General features: G+C 42.6%; 1 protein-coding gene across 1 annotated transcript in view; it reads left to right on the top strand.

Moving 5' to 3' along the window:
* The window catches only part of LOC139765618 (kelch domain-containing protein 4), a 107,044-nt gene that overhangs the window by 25,052 nt on the left and 61,950 nt on the right, over positions 1-20,042 (top strand). Inside the window, exon 5 of the mRNA XM_071693283.1 lies at positions 19,831-19,997. Within this exon, the coding sequence (XP_071549384.1) occupies positions 19,831-19,997 (167 nt within the window). The remainder of the gene's footprint in view (positions 1-19,830; positions 19,998-20,042) is intronic.

The raw sequence follows: 20,042 nt of genomic DNA, 5'->3' as shown, positions 1-20,042 counted from the left end.
ACATTAAATAACCTTACCACCCAGTCAACAATACAGTCACCCCCTTTTTTAATAAATTCCACTGCAATACCATCCAAACATGCTGCCTTGCCGGCTTTCATCTTCCGCAAAGCTTTCACTACCTCTTCTCTGTTTACCAAATCATTTTCCTAACCCTCTCACTTTGCACACCACGGACCAAATACACCCGATATCGGCCCACTCTATTCACAACACATTCAACAAACCTTCAAAATACTAACTCCTTCTCCTTCTCACTTCACCTCTACTTGGTATCAACATACCATTTTGCGCACTTCACTGAAGTTCCCATTTGCTCCCTTGTCTTACGCACTTTATTTACCTCCTTCCAGAACATCTTTTTATTCTCCCTAAAATTTAATGATACTCTCTCACCCCAACTCTCATTTGCCCTTTTTTTTCACCTCTTGCACCTTTCTCTGACCTCCTGTCTCTTTCTTTTATACATCTCCACTCAATTGCATTTTTTCCCTGCAAAATCGTCCAAATGCCTCTCTCTTCTCTTTCACTAATACTCTTACTTCTTCATCCACCACTCACTACCCTTTCTAATCAACCCACCTCCCACTCTTCTCATGCCACAAGCATCTTTGCGCAATCCATCACTGATTCCCTAAATACATCCCATTCCTCCCCCACTCTTGCTTCCATTGTTCTCACCTTTTTTTTTTTCCATTCTGTACTCAGTCTCTCCTGGTACTTCCTCACACAGGTTCATTCCCAAGCTCACTTACTCTCACCACCCTCTTCACCCCAACATTCACTCTTCTTTTCTGAAAACCCCATACAGATCTTCACCTTAGAATCCACCATGATAATGATCAGACATCCCCTCCAGTTGCCCTCTCAGCACAATTAACATCCAAAAGTCTCTCTTTCGCCACGCCTGTCAATAAAACCGTTAATCCAAAGCTTCTCTGGCCATCCTCTTCCTATTAATAAGTTTACTTATGTATATCTCGCTTTTTAAACCAGGTATTCCAAATCACAGTCCTTTTTCAGCACATAAATCTCCAAGCTCTTCACCATTTCCATTTACAACACTGAACACCCATGTATACCAATTATTCCCTCAACTGCCACATTACTCACCTTTGCATTCAAATCACCCATCACTATAACCCGGTCTCAGTGCATCAAAACCACTAACACACTCATTACAGCTGCCCCAAAACACTTGCCTCTCTTGATCTTTCTTCTCATGCCAGGTGCATAGGCACCAATATCACCCACCTCTCTCCATCAACTTTCAGTTTTACCCATATTAATCGAGAATTTACTTTTTCTTACACTCTTATTCACCATACTCCACAACTCCTGTTTTCAGGAGTATTTGCTACTCCTTCCCTTGCTCTTGTCCTCTCACTAACCCCTGACTTTACTCCCCAGACATTCCCAAACCACTGTTCCCCTTTACCCTTGAGCTTCGTTTGGATTTGTATGTAGCATTTATGGATCTGGAGAAGGCATATGATAGAGTTGATAGAGATGCTCTGTGGAAGGTATTAAGAATATATGGTGTTGGAGGCAAGTTGTTAGAAGCAGTGAAAAGTTTTTATCGAGATGTAAGGCATGTATACGTGTAGGAAGAGAGAAAGTGATTGGTTCTCAGTGAATGTAGGTTTGCGGCAGGGGTGTGTGATGTCTCCATGGTTGTTTAATTTGTTTATGGATGGGGTTGTTAGGGAGGTAAATGCAAGAGTTTTGGAAAGAGGGGCAAGTATGAAGTCTGTTGGGGATGAGAGAGCTTGGGAAGTGAGTCAGTTGTTGTTCGCTGATGATACAGCGCTGGTGGCGGATTCATGTGAGAAACTGCAGAAGCTGGTGACGGAGTTTGGTAAAGTGTGTGGAAGAAGAAAGTTAAGAGTAAATGTCAATAAGAGCAAGGTTATTAGGTACAGTAGGGTTGAGGGTCAAGTCAATTGGGAGGTGAGTTTGAATGGTGAGAGGCTGGAGGAAGTGAAGTGTTTTAGATATCTGGGAGTGGATCTGGCAGCGGATGGAACCATGGAAGCGGAAGTGGATCATAGGGTCGGGGAGGGGGCGAAAATTTTGGGAGCCTTGAAAAATGTGTGGAAGTCGAGAACATTATCCCGGAAAGCAAAAATGGGTATGTTTGAAGGAATAGTAGTTCCAACAATGTTGTATGGTTGCGAGGCGTGGGCTATGGATAGAGTTGTGCGTAGGAGGATGGATGTGCTGGAAATGAGATGTTTGAGGACAATGTGTGGTGTGAGGTGGTTTGATCGAGTAAGTAACGTAAGGGTAAGAGAGATGTGTGGAAATAAAAAGAGCGTGGTTGAGAGAGCAGAAGAGGGTGTTTTGAAATGGTTTGGGCACATGGAGAGAATGAGTGAGGAAAGATTGACCAAGAGGATATATGTGTCGGAGGTGGAGGGAACGAGGAGAAGAGGGAGACCAAATTGGAGGTGGAAAGATGGAGTGAAAAGGATTTTGTGTGATCGGGGCCTGAACATGCAGGAGGGTGAAAGGAGGGCAAGGAATAGAGTGAATTGGAGCGATGTGGTATACAGGGGTTGACGTGCTGTCAGTGGATTGAATCAAGGCATGTGAAGCGTCTGGGGTAAACCATGGAAAGCTGTGTAGGTATGTATATTTGCGTGTGTGGACGTGTGTATGTACATGTGTATGGGGGGGGTTGGGCCATTTCTTTCGTCTGTTTCCTTGCGCTACCTCGCAAACGCGGGAGACAGCGACAAAGTATAAAAAAAAAAAAAAAAAAAAAAGTTTGTTGAGTATCCCTGGGAAATTATATGGGATCAAATTACAGAGGTATAAGTTTGTTGAGTATCCCTGGGAAATTATATGGGAGGGTATTGATTGAGAGGGTGAAAGCATGTGCAGAGCATCAAATTGGGGAAGAGCAGTGTGGTTTCAGAAGTGGTAGAGGATGTGTGGATCAAGTGTTTGCTTTGAAGAATGTGTGAGAGAAATATTTAAAAAAGTAAATGGATTTGTATGTAGCATTTATGGATCTGGAGGAGGCATATGATAGAGTTGATAGAGATGCTCTGTGGAAGGTATTAAGAATATATGGTGTGGGAGGCAAGTTGTTAGAAGCAGTTAAAAGTTTTTATCGAGGATGTAAGGCATGTGTACGTGTAGGAAGAGAGGAAAGTGATTGGTTCTCAATGAATGTAGGTTTGCGGCAGGGGTGTGTGATGTCTCCATGGCTGTTTAATTTGTTTATGGATGGGGTTGTTAGAGAGGTGAATGCAAGAGTTTTGGAAAGAGGGACAAGTATGCAGTCTGTTGTGGATGAGAGAGCTTGGGAAGTGCGTCAGTTGTTGTTCGCTGATGATACAGCGCTGGTGGCTGATTCATGTGAGAAACTGCAGAAGCTGGTGACTGAGTTTGGTAAAATGTGTGAAAGAAGAAAGCTGAGAGTAAATGTGAATAAGAGCAAGGTTATTAGGTACAGTCGGGTTGAGGGACAAGTCAATTGGGAAGTAAGTTTGGATGGAGAAAACCTGGAGGAAGTAAAGTGTTTTAGATATCTGGGAGTGGATCTGGCAGCAGATGGAACCATGGAAGCGGAAGTGAATCATAGGGTGGGGGAGGGGGCGAAAATCCTGGGAGCCTTGAAGAATGTGTGGAAGTCGAGAACATTATCTCGGAAAGCAAAAATGGGTATGTTTGAAGGAATAGTGGTTCCAACAATGTTGTATGGTTGCGAGGCGTGGGCTATGGATAGAGTTGTGCGCAGGAGGATGGATGTGCTGGAAATGAGATGTTTGAGGACAATGTGTGGTGTGAGGTGGTTTGATCGAATAAGTAATGTAAGGGTAAGAGAGATGTGTGGAAATAAAAAGAGCGTGGTTGAGAGAGCAGAAGAGGGTGTTTTGAAATGGTTTGGGCACATGGAGAGAATGAGTGAGGAAAGATTGACCAAGAGGATATATGTGTCGGAGGTGGAGGGAACGAGGAGAAGTGGGAGACCAAATTGGAGGTGGAAAGATGGAGTGAAAAAGATTTTGAGTGATCGGGGCCTGAACATGCAGGAGGGTGAAAGGAGGGCAAGGAATAGAGTGAATTGGATCGATGTGGTATACCGGGGTTGACGTGCTGTCAGTGGATTGAATCAGGGCATGTGAAGCGCCTGGGGTGAACCATGGAAAGCTGTGTCGGTATTTATATTTGCGTGTGTGGACGTATGTATATACATGTGTATGGGGGTGGTTTGGGACATTTCTTTCGTCTGTTTCCTTATGCTACCTCGCAAGCACGGGAGACAGCGACAAAGCAAGTAAGGGGAGTGGGGGAGGAATGGGATGTATTTAGGGAATCAGTGATGGATTGCGCAAAAGATGCTTGTGGCATGAGAAGAGTGGGAGGTGGGTTGATTAGAAAGGGTAGTGAGTGGTGGGATGAAGAAGTAAGAGTATTAGTGAAAGAGAAGAGAGAGGCTTTTGGACGATTTTTGCAGGGAAAAAATGCAATTGAGTGGGAGATGTATAAAAGAAAGAGACAGGTCAAGAGAAAGGTGCAAGAGGTGAAAAAGAGGGCAAATGAGAGTTGGGGTGAGAGAGTATCATTAGATTTTAGGGAGAATAAAAAGATGTTCTGGAAGGAGGTAAATAAAGTGCGTAAGACAAGGGAGCAAATAGGAACTTCAGTGAAGGGCGCAAATGGGGAGGTGATAACAAGTAGTGGTGATGTGAGAAGGAGATGGAGTGAGTATTTTGAAGGTTTGTTGAATGTGTTTGATGATAGAGTGGCAGATATAGGGTGTTTTGGTCGAGGTGGTGTGCAAAGTGAGAGGGTTAGGGAAAATGATTTGGTAAACAGAGAAGAGGTAGTAAAAGCTTTGCGGAAGTTGAAAGCCGGCAAGGCAGCAGGTTTGGATGGTATTGCAGTGGAATTTATTAAAAAAGGGGGTGACTGTATTATTGACTGGTTGGTAAGGTTATTTAATGTATGTATGTATGACTCATGGTGAGGTGCCTGAGGATTGGCGGAATGCGTGCATAGTGCCATTGTACAAAGGCAAAGGGGATAAGGGTGAGTGCTCAGATTACAGAGGTATAAGTTTGTTGAGTATTCCTGGTAAATTATATGGGAGGGTATTGATTAAAAGGGTGAAGGCATGTACAGAGCATGAGATTGGGGAAGAGCAGTGTGGTTTCAGAAGTGGTAGAGGATGTGTGGATCAGGTGTTTGCTTTGAAGAATGTATGTGAGAAATACTTAGAAAAGCAAATGGATTTGTATGTAGCATTTATGGATCTGGAGAAGGCATATGATAGAGTTGATAGAGATGCTCTGTGGAAGGTATTAAGAATATATGGTGTGGGAGGCAAGTTGTTAGAAGCAGTGAAAAGTTTTTATCGAGGATGTAAGGCATGTGTACGTGTAGGAAGAGAGGAAAGTGATTGGTTCTCAGTGAATGTAGGTTTGCGGCAGGGGTGTGTGATGTCTCCATGGTTGTTTAATTTGTTTATGGATGGGGTTGTTAGGGAGGTGAATGCAAGAGTTTTGGAAAGAGGGGCAAGTATGAAGTCTGTTGTGGATGAGAGAGCTTGGGAAGTGAGTCAGTTGTTGTTCGCTGATGATACAGCGCTGGTGGCTGATTCATGTGAGAAACTGCAGAAGCTGGTGACTGAGTTTGGTAAAGTGTGTGAAAGAAGAAAGTTAAGAGTAAATGTGAATAAGAGCAAGGTTATTAGGTACAGTAGGGTTGAGGGTCAAGTCAATTAGGAGGTGAGTTTGAATGGAGAAAAACTGGAGGAAGAGAAGTGTTTTAGATATCTGGGAGTGGATCTGGCAGCAGATGGAACCATGGAAGCGGAAGTGGATCATAGGGTGGGGGAGGGGGCGAAAATTCTGGGATCCTTGAAGAATGTGTGGAAGTCGAGAACATTATCTTGGAAAGCAAAAATGGGTATGTTTGAAGGAATAGTGGTTCCAACAATGTTGTATGGTTGCGAGGCGTGGACTATGGATAGAGTTGTGCGCAGGAGGATGATGTGCTGGAAATGAGATGTTTGAGGACAGTGTGTGGTGTGAGGTGGTTTGATCGAGTAAGTAACGTAAGGGTAAGAGAGATGTGTGGAAATAAAAAGAGCGTGGTTGAGAGAGCAGAGGAGGGTGTTTTGAAATGGTTTGGGCACATGGAGAGAATGAGTGAGGAAAGATTAACCAAGAGGATATGTGTCGGAGGTGGAGGGAACGAGGAGAAGGGGGAGACCAAATTGGAGGTGGAAAGATTGAGTGAAAAAGATTTTGTGTGATCGGGGCCTGAACATGCAGGAGGGTGAAAGGAGGGCAAGGAATAGAGTGAATTGGATCGATGTGGTATACCGGGGTTGATGTGCTGTCAGTGGATTGAATCAGGGCATGTGAAGTGTCTGGAGTAAACCATGGAAAGCTGTGTAGGTATGTATATTTGCGTGTGTGGACGTATGTATATACATGTGTATGGGGGTGGGTTGGGCCATTTCTTTCGTCTGTTTCCTTGCGCTACCTCGCAAACGCGGTAGACAGTGACAAAGCAAAAAAAAAAGAAATATATAATATATACCAGGAGAGACTGAGTACAGAATGGAAAAAGGTGAGAACAATGGAAGTAAGGGGTGTGGGGGAGGAATGGGATGTATTTAGGGAATCAGTGATGGATTGCACAAAAGATGCTTGTGGCATGAGAAGAGTGGGAGGTGGGTTGATTAGAAAGGGTAGTGAGTGGTGGGATGAAGAAGTAAGAGTATTAGTGGAAGAGAAGAGAGAGGCATTTGGACGATTTTTGCAGGGAAAAAATGAAATTGAGTGGGAGACGTATAAAAGAAAGAGACAGGAGGTCAAGAGAAAGGTGCAAGAGGTGAAAAAAAGGGCAAATGAGAGTTGGGGTGAGAGAGTATCATTAAATTTTAGGGAGAATAAAAAGATGTTCTGGAAGGAGGTAAATAAAGTGCGTAAGACAAGGGAGCAAATGGGAACTTCAGTGAAGGGCGCAAATGTGGAGGTGATAACAAGTAGTGGTGATGTGAGAAGGAGATGGAGTGAGTATTTTGAAGGTTTGTTGAATGTGTTTGATGATAGAGTGGCAGATATAGGGTGTTTTGGTCGAGGTGGTGTGCAAAGTGCGAGGGTTAGGGAGAATGAGTTGGTAAACAGAGAAGAGGTAGTAAAAGCTTTGCGGAAGATGAAAGCTGGCAAGGCAGCAGGTTTGGATGGTATTGCAGTGGAATTTATTAAAAAAGGGGGTGACTGTATTGTTGACTGGTTGGTAAGGTTATTTAATGTATGTATGACTCATGGTGAGGTGCCTGAGGATTGGCGGAATGCGTGCATAGTGCCATTGTACAAAGGCAAAGGGGATAAGAGTGAGTGCTCAAATTACAGAGGTATAAGTTTGTTGAGTATTCCTGGCAAATTATATGGGAGGGTATTGATTGAGAGGGTGAAGGCATGTACAGAGCATCAGATTGGGGAAGAGCAGTGTGGTTTCAGAAGTGGTAGAGGATGTGTGGATCAGGTGTTTGCTTTGAAGAATGTATGTGAGAAATACTTAGAAAAGCAAATGGATTTTTTTTTTTTTTTTTTTTTTTTTTTTTTTTACTTTGTCGCTGTCTCCCGCGTTTGCAAGGTAGCGCAAGGAAACAGACGAAAGAAATGGCCCAACCCCCCCCCCATACACATGTATATACATACATCCACACACGCAAATATACATACCTACACAGCTTTCCATGGTTTACCCCAGACGCTTCACATGCCTTGATTCAATCCACTGACAGCACGTCAACCCCGGTATACCACATCGCTCCAATTCACTCTATTCCTTGCCCTCCTTTCACCCTCCTGCATGTTCAGGCCCCGATCACACAAAATCTTTTTCACTCCATCTTTCCACCTCCAATTTGGTCTCCCTCTTCTCCTCGTTCCCTCCACCTCCGACACATATATCCTCTTGGTCAATCTTTCCTCACTCATTCTCTCCATGTGCCCAAACCACTTCAAAACACCCTCTTCTGCTCTCTCAACCACGCTCTTTTTATTTCCACACATCTCTCTTACCCTTACGTTACTCACTCGATCAAACCACCTCACACCACACATTGTCCTCAAACATCTCATTTCCAGCACATCCATCCTCCTGCGCACAACTCTATCCATAGCCCACGCCTCGCAACCATACAACATTGTTGGAACCACTATTCCTTCAAACATACCCATTTTTGCTTTCCGAGATAATCTTCTCGACTTCCACACATTCTTCAAGGCCCCCAGAATTTTCGCCCCCTCCCCCACCCTATGATCCACTTCCGCTTCCATGGTTCCATCCGCTGCCAGATCCACTCCCAGATATCTAAAACACTTCACTTCCTCCAGTTTTTCTCCATTCAAACTCACCTCCCAATTGACTTGACCCTCAACCCTACTGTACCTAATAACCTTGCTCTTACTCACATTTACTCTTAACTTTCTTCTTCCACACACTTTACCAAACTCAGTCACCAGCTTCTGCAGTTTCTCACATGAATCAGCCACCAGCGCTGTATCATCAGCGAACAACAACTGACTCACTTCCCAAGCTCTCTCATCCCCAACAGACTTCATACTTGCCCCTCTTTCCAAAACTCTTGCATTTACCTCCCTAACAACCCCATCCATAAACAAATTAAACAACCATGGAGACATCACACACCCCTGCCGCAAACCTACATTCACTGAGAACCAATCACTTTCCTCTCTTCCTACACGTACACATGCCTTACATCCTCGATAAAAACTTTTCACTGCTTCTAACAACTTTCCTCCCACACCATATATTCTTAATACCTTCCACAGAGCATCTCTATCAACTCTATCATATGCCTTCTCCAGATCCATAAATGCTACATACAAATCCATTTGCTTTTCTAAGGTTTTTTTTTTTTTTTTTTTTTTTTTATACTTTGTCGCTGTCTCCCGCGTTTGCGAGGTAGCGCAAGGAAACAGACGAAAGAAATGGCCCAACCCCCCCCCCCCATACACATGTACATACACACGTCCACACACGCAAATATACATACCTACACAGCTTTCCATGGTTTACCCCAGACGCTTCACATGCCTTGCTTCAATCCACTGACAGCACGTCAACCCCTGTATACCACATGACTCCAATTCACTCTATTTCTTGCCCTCCTTTCACCCTCCTGCATGTTCAGGCCCCGATCACACAAAATCTTTTTCACTCCATCTTTCCACCTCCAATTTGGTCTCCCTCTTCTCCTCGTTCCCTCCACCTCCGACACATATATCCTCTTGGTCAATCTCTCCTCACTCATTCTCTCCATGTGCCCAAACCATTTCAAAACACCCTCTTCTGCTCTCTCAACCACGCTCTTTTTATTTCCACACATCTCTCTTACCCTTACGTTACTTACTCGATCAAACCACCTCACACCACACATTGTCCTCAAACATCTCATTTCCAGCACATCCATCCTCCTGCGCACATCTCTATCCATAGCCCACGCCTCGCAACCATACAACATTGTTGGAACCACTATTCCCTCAAACATACCCATTTTTGCTTTCCGAGATAATGTTCTCGACTTCCACACATTTTTCAAGGCTCCCAAAATTTTCGCCCCCTCCCCCACCCTATGATCCACTTCCGCTTCCATGGTTCCATCCGCTGACAGATCCACTCCCAGATATCTAAAACACTTCACTTCCTCCAGTTTTTCTCCATTCAAACTCACCTCCCAATTGACTTGACCCTCACCCCTACTGTACCTAATAGCCTTGCTCTTATTCACATTTACTCTCAACTTTCTTCTTCCACACACTTTACCAAACTCAGTCACCAGCTTCTGCAGTTTCTCACATGAATCAGCCACCAGCGCTGTATCATCAGCGAACAACAACTGACTCACTTCCCAAGCTCTCTCATCCCCAACAGACTTCATACTTGCCCCTCTTTCCAGGACTCTTGCATTTACCTCCCTTACAACCCCATCCATAAACAAACATACATTCTTCAAAGCAAACACCTGATCCACACATCCTCTACCACTTCTGAAACCACACTGCTCTTCCCCAATCTGATGCTCTGTACATGCCTTCACCCTCTCAATCAATACCCTCCCATATAATTTACCAGGAATACTCAACAAACTTATACCTCTGTAATTTGAGCACTCACTCTTATCCCCTTTGCCTTTGTACAATGGCACTATGCATGCATTCCGCCAATCCTCAGGCACCTCACCATGAGTCATACATACATTAAATAACCTTACCACCCAGTCAACAATACAGTCACCCCCTTTTTTAATAAATTCCACTGCAATACCATCCAAACCTGCTGCCTTGCCGGCTTTCATCTTCCGCAAAGCTTTCACTACCTCTTCTCTGTTTACCAAATCATTTTCCCTAACCCTCTCACTTTGCACACCACCTCGACCAAAACACCCTATATCTGCCACTCTATCATCAAACACATTCAACAAACCTTCAAAATACTCACTCCATCTCCTTCTCACATCACCACTACTTGTTATCACCTCCCCATTTGCGCCCTTCACTGAAGTTCCCATTTGCTCCCTTGTCTTACGCACTTTATTTACCTCCTTCCAGAACATCTTTTTATTCTCCCTAAAATTTAATGATACTCTCTCACCCCAACTCTCATTTGCCCTTTTTTTCACCTCTTGCACCTTTCTCTTGACCTCCTGTCTCTTTCTTTTATACATCTCCCACTCAATTGCATTTTTTCCCTGCAAAAATCGTCCAAATGCCTCTCTCTTCTCTTTCACTAATACTCTTACTTCTTCATCCCACCACTCACTACCCTTTCTAATCAACCCACCTCCCACTCTTCTCATGCCACAAGCATCTTTTGCGCAATCCATCACTGATTCCCTAAATACATCCCATTCCTCCCCCACTCCCCTTGCTTCCATTGTTCTCACCTTTTTCCATTCTGTACTCAGTCTCTCCTGGTACTTCCTCACACAGGTCTCCTTCCCAAGCTCACTTACTCTCACCACCCTCTTCACCCCAACATTCACTCTTCTTTTCTGAAAACCCATACAGATCTTCACCTTAGCCTCCACAAGATAATGATCAGACATCCCTCCAGTTGCACCTCTCAGCACATTAACATCCAAAAGTCTCTCTTTCGCACGCCTGTCAATTAACACGTAATCCAATAACGCTCTCTGGCCATCTCTCCTACTTACATAAGTATACTTATGTATATCTCGCTTTTTAAACCAGGTATTCCCAATCATCAGTCCTTTTTCAGCACATAAATCTACAAGCTCTTCACCATTTCCATTTACAACACTGAACACCCCATGTATACCAATTATTCCCTCAACTGCCACATTACTCACCTTTGCATTCAAATCACCCATCACTATAACCCGGTCTCGTGCATCAAAACCACTAACACACTCATTCAGCTGCTCCCAAAACACTTGCCTCTCTTGATCTTTCTTCTCATGCCCAGGTGCATATGCACCAATAATCACCCACCTCTCTCCATCAACTTTCAGTTTTACCCATATTAATCGAGAATTTACTTTCTTACACTCTATCACATACTCCCACAACTCCTGTTTCAGGAGTATTGCTACTCCTTCCCTTGCTCTTGTCCTCTCACTAACCCCTGACTTTACTCCCCAGACATTCCCAAACCACTGTTCCCCTTTACCCTTGAGCTTCGTTTGGATTTGTATGTAGCATTTATGGATCTGGAGAAGGCATATGATAGAGTTGATAGAGATGCTCTGTGGAAGGTATTAAGAATATATGGTGTTGGAGGCAAGTTGTTAGAAGCAGTGAAAAGTTTTTATCGAGGATGTAAGGCATGTATACGTGTAGGAAGAGAGAAAGTGATTGGTTCTCAGTGAATGTAGGTTTGCAGCAGGGGTGTGTGATGTCTCCATGGTTGTTTAATTTGTTTATGGATGGGGTTGTTAGGGAGGTGAATGCAAGAGTTTTGGAAAGAGGGGCAAGTATGAAGTCTATTGGGGATGAGAGAGCTTGGGAAGTGAGTCAGTTGTTGTTCGCTGATGATAGCGCTGGTGGCTGATTCATGTGAGAAACTGCAGAAGCTGGTGACTGAGTTTGGTAAAGTGTGTGAAAGAAGAAAGTTAAGAGTAAATGTGAATAAGAGCAAGGTTATTAGGTACAGTAGGGTTGAGGGTCAATTCAATTGGGAGGTGAGTTTGAATGGAAAAAAACTGGAGGAAGTGAAGTGTTTTAGATATCTGGGAGTGGATCTGGCAGCGGATGGAACCATGGAAGCGGAAGTGGATCATAGGGTGGGGGAGGGGGCGAAAATTCTGGGAGCCTTGAAGAATGTGTGGAAGTTGAGAACATTATCTCGGAAAGCAAAAATGGGTATGTTTGAAGGAATAGTGGTTCCAACAATGTTGTATGGTTGCGAGGCGTGGGCTATGGATAGAGTTGTGCGCAGGAGGATGGATGTGCTGGAAATGAGATGTTTGAGGACAATTTGTGGTGTGAGGTGGTTTGATCGAGTAAGTAACGTAAGGGTAAGAGAGATGTGTGGAAATAAAAAGAGCGTGGTTGAGAGAGCAGAAGAGGGTGTTTTGAAATTGTTTGGTCACATGGAGAGAATGAGTGAGGAAAGATTGACCAAGAGGATATATGTGTTGGAGGTGGAGGGAACGAGGAGAAGAGGGAGACCAAATTGGAGGTGGAAAGATGGAATGAAAAAGATTTTGTGTGATCGGGGCCTGAACTTCCAGGAGGGTGAAAGGAGGGCAAAGAATAGAGTGAATATATATACAGACATATACATATATACACATGTACATAATTCATACTGTCGGCCTTTATTCATTCCCGTCACCACCCCGCCACACATGAAATGACCCCCTTGCACATGCACGAGGTAGTGCTAGGAAAAGACAACAAAGGCCACATTCGTTCGCACTCATTCTCTAGCTATCATGTATAATGCAACAAAACCACAGCTCCCTTTCCACATCCAGGCCCCACAAAACTACATGGTTTACCCCAGACGCTTCACATGCCCTGGCTCAATCCATTGACAGCATGTCGACCCTGGTATACCACATCGTTCCAATTCACTCTATTCCTTGCGTGCCTTTCATCCTCCTGCATGTTCAGGCCCCAATCGCTCAAAATCTTTCTCACTCCATCCTTCCACCTCCAATTTGATCTCCCACTTCTCCTCGTTCATTCCACCTCTGACACATATATCCTCTGTATCAATCTTTCCTCACTCTTTCTCTCCATGTCACCAAACCATTTCAATACACCCTATTCTGCTCTCCCAACCACACTCTTTTTATTACCACACATCTCTCTTACCCTTTCACTGCTTACTTGATCAAACCACCTCACACCTCATGTTGTCCTCAGACATCTCATTTCCAACACATCCATCCTCCTCTTCACAACCCTATGTATATCCCATGCCTCGCATCCATATAACATTGTTGGAACCACTATTCCTTCAGACATACCCATTTTTGCTTTTCAAGATAATGTTCTCACCTTCCACACATTCTTCACCACTCCCAGAACTTTCGCCCTCTCCCTCACCCTGTGACTCACTTCCTCTTCCATGTTTCCATCTGCTGCCAAATCCACCCCGAGATATCTAAAACACTTCACTTCCTCCAGTTTTTCTCCATTCAAACTTACCTCCCAATTGACTTGTCCCTCCTCCCTTCGGTACCTAATAACCTTGCTCTTGTTCACATTTAGCTTTCTACTTTCTTACACTTTACCAGACTCAGTCACCAGCTTCTGCAGTTTCTTACCTGAATCAGGCACCAGCGCTGTATCATCAGTGAACAACAACTGACTCCCTTCCCAAGCTCTCTTATCCACGACAGTCTGCATACTTGCCCCTCTCTCCAAAACTCTTGCATTCATGTCCCTAACAACCCCATCCATAAAGAAATGAAACAACCATGGAGACATCATGCACCCCTGCTGCAAACCAACATTCACTTAGAACCAATCACTTTCCTCTCTTCCTACTCGAACAACATGCCTTACATCCTAGATAAAAACTTTTCACTGCTTTCAGTAACTTGCCTCCCACACCATATACTTTTAATACCTTCCACAGAGCATCTCTAGCAACTCTATCATATGCCTTATCCAGGTCCATAAATGCTACATACTAATCCATTTGTTTTTCTAAGTATTTCTTACACACACTTCAAACACCTGATCCACACATCCTCTACCACTTCTGAAACCACACTGCTCTTCCCCAATCTGATGCTCTGTACATGCCTTTACTCTCTCAATCAATACCCTCCCATATGATTTCCCAGGAATGCTCAACAAACTTATACCTCTGTAATTTGAGCACTCACCTTTATCCCCTATGCCTATGTACAAAGGCACTATGCATGCATTCTACCAACCCTCAGGCATTTCACCTTGAGCCATACATACATTGAATATCCTCACCAACCAGTCAACAACACAGTCACCCCCTTTTTTTCAATAAATTCCACTGCAATACCATCCAAACCCACCGCCTTGCCAGCTTTCATCTTCCGCAAAAATATTAGTTGACAGTGATGAAAGTGACTGAATGCAGAATAAGTTTTTTTTTAGGAAAGGTATAGGATGTGTGGATCAGATGTTTGAAGTAAAATTGACCGTGGAAAAGTATTTAGTGAAAGGTAAGAAGTTGTGTGCAGCTTTTATGGATCTGGAGAAAACGCATGACAGTCAAGTGGAATGCTTTGCGGGATGTGTTAAGGATATATAGTATAAGGGGACAACTTTTGGATGGTGTAAAAGCCTTCTGTAGAAGAGCAAATGGTTGGAGAGCTGAGCAAAAGTTTTGGGATACATGCAGGTGAGGCAGGGCTGTGTGATGTCACTGTTGCTTTTTGATATGTACATGGATGGCATGATAAGAGAAATGAAAGCAAAACTAGGGAAAAGGGATGCAGAGATGGGGTGTAGCAGTGAGATATGATGGCTAGTGGCAAGCCTGCTTGCAGTTGATACTTTGTTTGTGGAGAGTGAAGAGGACTTGCAGAAGGTTGCAAGTTTGTTTTATGATGTGTGTAAGTGGAAGAGATTGAAGGTAAATGCACATAAAATTGAAGTAATTGTGTTTGAAAGAAAATGGAGTAAAGGTATAGAATTTGTAAAACCATATAGAGTGAAAGAAGAAAGTGTACTAAATTGTGCTGTGGATGTGTGTGTGTGTGTGGGGGGGGGGGGGGGGGGGGTGAGGGAATTTAAGTATCTGGGAGCTGTCTTGGGTAAGTTTGATGTTATAGAAGGAGAAATAAGGGAGAGAGCAGTACAGGGTAGAAGAGCCATTTGGTCCATTGATAGAATAATGAAGTGTAGAGGTATAAGTATGGAAGTGAAGAGGATTAAGGGATAGCGTAGTCCTCCCAACCCTGACCTATGGAGCTGAAACATGGATGTGGAGTAAGGGACAGAGGTCAAGAATCCAGGCTGTGGAAATGAGCTATTTGAAAAGAGCATGTGGTGTGACTAGATGGAATGAAGAAAGAAATGAAAGGGTGTATGAGAGATTTGATATGGCAAGGAATGCAAAGGGAATGAATTGTGGAGTGGGAGAATGGGTGAAACATAATACTTTGAGGTGGGCTTGTGGAAAGAATGCAAGATTGGGAGTTTACAAGGAGAGTGTATGATAGTTCAATTAAAAGGGTTGGTGTGAATGAAAGACCACCTTTGACATTGGAGAATAGGTTGGAGGAAATGGGAAGAATGCATGGAATGGTTGAAGCAAAGAAGGCAAGTATGGATTGGGATTAGTGGAGACTTTTGCCTTGGCCACCCCTTGATGGTAGTTCCTGGAAGGAATGGGCTCAGATATAGATAGATAGAATAGTCCTGAAGGCTTTGTGTGTGTGTTAGGCATAGGCTATTGATGAGAATATATAGAGGAGGGTGAATGTATTGAAAATGAAATGTTTGAGGACAGTATGTGGTGTAAGGATAGTTGAACATATGAGAAATTTTAGGGTAAGAGAGAAATTTGCAAGTAAGAATAGTATATAGTTAAGAGAGCTGAATGTGCTGAGATGGTTGTACATTTGGAGAAAATGAGCAAAAAGAAGTTAGCAAAGAGGGTATTGTATTTGTGTCAGAATTGGAAGGGACAAGAGGTGGAAGACCAAATTGGAGATGGAAAGTTGGAGTGAAAAATGTTTTGAGTGCTAGGGGCCTGAACATGCAGGAGGGTACAAATTGTGCATGTGATTGAGTGAATTGGAGCAGTGTGGCATACAGGGGGCGACATGCTTTCATTGGACCGAACCAGGATATAACAAGTGTAGTTGGAAAAACAACAGAAAAGTGTTTTGGACCTGTTTGTGGATGGGGGGATGGTTTTGATACATTACACTTGGCAGTTAGGGAAAGGATGTGAGTGAACGAAGCTGTTTCTCTGTCTAATGTGGGAAATGGCAAAAAACATGAGAAAAAACTAGAAAAGACACAACATATAAACCTAATGAAATTTATCCCTATTTGCTGAAGATGTAAGCAGATGCACTAGACACAGCTCTTGAAATACTGTTCAAAATGTCACTGAAGTAATGCAAAGTGCAAAGAGAGTGGAAAATGCAAATGTTCTACCTATGAATAAGACAGAAGACGGGGAAGAGAGCTGATGTATAGACTAGTATTCCTGATGAGTATGGTCTGTAAGGTTATGTAAAAAATAAGCAGAAAGCAAGTAGATGATTCAACACAAAGGAGAAACAACATGGTTTTAGGGAAAATTGATCATTTGTAATGAACCTCTTAGATTTCGACAAATGAGCTCTTTTTTAGGCAAAAGGGAATGCTGGGTGGATTGTTGATAACTGGACAACCAGAAAGTGTTTGACACTACTGCTTGGGAGGTTGATTAAGAAGGTGGAATAAGGGGGAGAATCCTTTGATGAAATGAAGAGTGCGTTAGTGAAAGGGAAAGAATGGATGTATGTCAGAGGAGTCAGGAATGACCCAGACAGACATCAAAGTTGGTGTAATACTTGATTGATGAAATTCATCCCAAGTAAATTTAAAGTAATGAGGATGGGACATAGTTAGAAATGATTTCAGGAATCTGTTTGAGAAAGGGACCTAGGAGTTGACTTCCCTAACTTGTCGCCAGAATCTTGCATTAAAAGTTAAGACAAACTTTTTGCTGGCAAATATTGCAAAGACCTTTCAAGTACATGGATAAAGAAATGTTTAGGAAGCTGTTCAACTGATCATCTCCATCAAAGATTCCTCTCAACTTTCTCCTCTCCTTTGATAGTTCTGTAATTCCACCGCTTGACTTTGTGAACATACTGTCCATGGTATTACTGTAACATACACTCTGTCTTGGAAACCCTATGTTTCAGAAATTGTCAAGTCTGCCTCTAAGAAAGGGAGTTGTGTTTGGATGTCAAAATTTCTTTTCTTCCAAACAATTGCTCTGTTTATACAAAGGATTGATCCCTCCACAGAGTACTGCTTTCACATCTGGGATGGTTCTAGCTCTACATCCTTACCACATATTCAGACTTAAGTATTACATGATTACTTCTTACATATGGTGTACCACTTGAAATGTTTCCAATATCCATGCTAGTATGAGTGAAGATAAGATCTGGTAATGATGGTATATCATTGCATTTCATCCTGCAACATATTGGTAAAGGAAATTTTCCTGTATACACTCTAACATATTGCCTCTCCATGACTCCCCATCACCATGAGAATCGAAATTCCCTTAGTTTATCTCTTTATAATTGAAATCCACATTAACATCTCTTGAGAAATGTTTCACTGCTCATGTACCTTCCTGATTGATCGTTCATTATTATCATTGAATATTTGTTCTGGTTCATTGCAAATGTGAGGATGATTTTATATGAATAATACCACTATGCTCTTCTTTCCCTACAGCGACTGTTCCCATTATGTGTTGTTTGATTGGGCCATCTTCCATTATTTCTCTAGACTATTATCATCTAAATTGTCTTACAGCCTGGGAAGAGTTTAGATGTCAAAAGTGCTGCCTTTTGATAACATGAAAATTAAAAATTTTGCTCCTCTTTAGCAAGCTCCACTTTCATGGACCAACTTACTGCATTTATGCACTTCACTGACTTATCCACTCACTCTTTTGCAGTTGGTGGTCTCCTTAAAAGGAGACAGATAAAAGAAAGAAAAGATCATGGTACACTCAAGTTGTCAACACTGTTAAGTTTGATCCTGGGAAGCTTCCACTTCTAATTCCCATGTAAATTTAAAATATTTGGCACTTAAAAGGAATATCTAGTGCATATGCTATTCTAGGGCCTTTTCATATTCTACTCCTCCCCATTCTTGTACGTATCAGGCTTCATGAGCTGTAGATCCTTCAAAATCTTGAAAGAAATGGGGATCACTCCCTGGACCTCTTCGTTCCAACACTGTAGGATTCAAATCCAAGCAAACCCATACATGGTATCACAGCCAGCATTGATAACCTGTAAGGAACTCTGGAATAGTTAACACTTGTTGAAATATGAATACTATGCAGTTTACTAGTAATCCTGAATACTTACTGAAAGTTCTGAAGGGAAAAACACGTGGTAGATTGCAGGAAAGGAATTTCCTGGTGGATGTTCAGGAAAGGAAGTAGGAAGAATATAAGATTTGCAAGTGGAATGTTAAGAAGCTGATATATAAAAGCCAAAAAAAAAAAAAAAAGAAGATTTTAGAAGAAAATTGAGTGAAAAGTGTAGGGAAAATAAGAAATGGTTTTGGAAGGAAGGTGAGAAGGGAAAGAGTTGGATGTGAGAGTAGAAATTCAAATGTGAGAAGTAAGAAAGGAGAATTGCTGAATCTAAAAGAGGAACTGAAAGGAAAATAAGAGTATTTTGAGATGGGAGATGAGGCAGCAGCTGGTATGGAGGATGAAAGGGAAGGGATACAAGTTTAGGGGCTTATAGCAAGAAGAGAGGTGAAAAGGGTGATAATGAGGCTGATGGTAGGAAAAGCACCTGGTGTAGATGGGACTTTCACTGTCATTCCTTACCCAATCTGTCTTACACTACATATTGTCCAAAGAAATTTAATTCCAACACATCCACCTCTTTTCCTTTCCTCTGTGTTCAAAGCCAAGAATCACATCCATACAATATTGCTGGGACTACCCTTCCTTCATACATACCCAGTTATTCCTGTACAGACAATGACCTTTCCTTCCACTTGCTCCTTAGTGTACTCAGAACCTTAGCCCCCTTTCATCCACTGATTCACTTCCTTCCCCATTGTTTCTTAAGCTCCACTCCTTTTCCAGTAGGCATACCCTTTTAAACATAAACTATTTTGTTTTGCCGTATTACTTCACTCTTAACTCACAACTTCCTTCTCTTACCTCCTGTAACACCAGCTTCTGGAGTTTTTCTCAGAAGTGTGCTACAAGAGCTATGTCATCTACAAAAGGTTTCTGATTTACATCATGCTCCCCCATACCATGCTCCAAGACTGACATTTACTTTGCTCGGTATCCCATCCTTGAACAGGTTATATAGCCATGGTGATGGTACCTCCCTGGTGCTGCCCCCACCTTCAATGAGAACCATTTGGGCATTGTTCCTGCTTGTACTCACATTTTACTCTTTCAGTAATACCTGCAAATTTTCATTTTTCCTCCTGGAATAGTTTCATTCATTTTATTTATTTTCACATACATATTTTATATATAAGACTTGTAAAGCTTATTCATTCTGTATTTTGATAAGTATAAAAGAATTCAAAGTGCTTGTTTTGAATTTTCCTCTACTAGCAGAATTTGGTACATAAACCTTTCATTCAGGTCTGGTGAAGGTCCTTCTGCACGTAGTGGTCATAGAATGGTGGCTGTGAAGAAACGGCTAATTGTGTTTGGAGGTTTTCATGACAATTCTCGAGAATACAAATACTTCAGTGATGTGTATGCCTTTAATCTGGAAGATTACAGGTGGAATAAACTGAATGTTTGTGGTGAGTACAAGTATAATCAGGCACTATTTAGCTGATTTCCTCTTA

The sequence above is a fragment of the Panulirus ornatus genome, chromosome 55 (assembly GCF_036320965.1).
Source record: "Panulirus ornatus isolate Po-2019 chromosome 55, ASM3632096v1, whole genome shotgun sequence".
In the NCBI taxonomy this organism is placed as follows: domain Eukaryota; kingdom Metazoa; phylum Arthropoda; class Malacostraca; order Decapoda; family Palinuridae; genus Panulirus; species Panulirus ornatus.
Note: the sequence above shows the minus strand (reverse complement) of the source record. Positions and strands in the feature narration are given on the sequence as shown.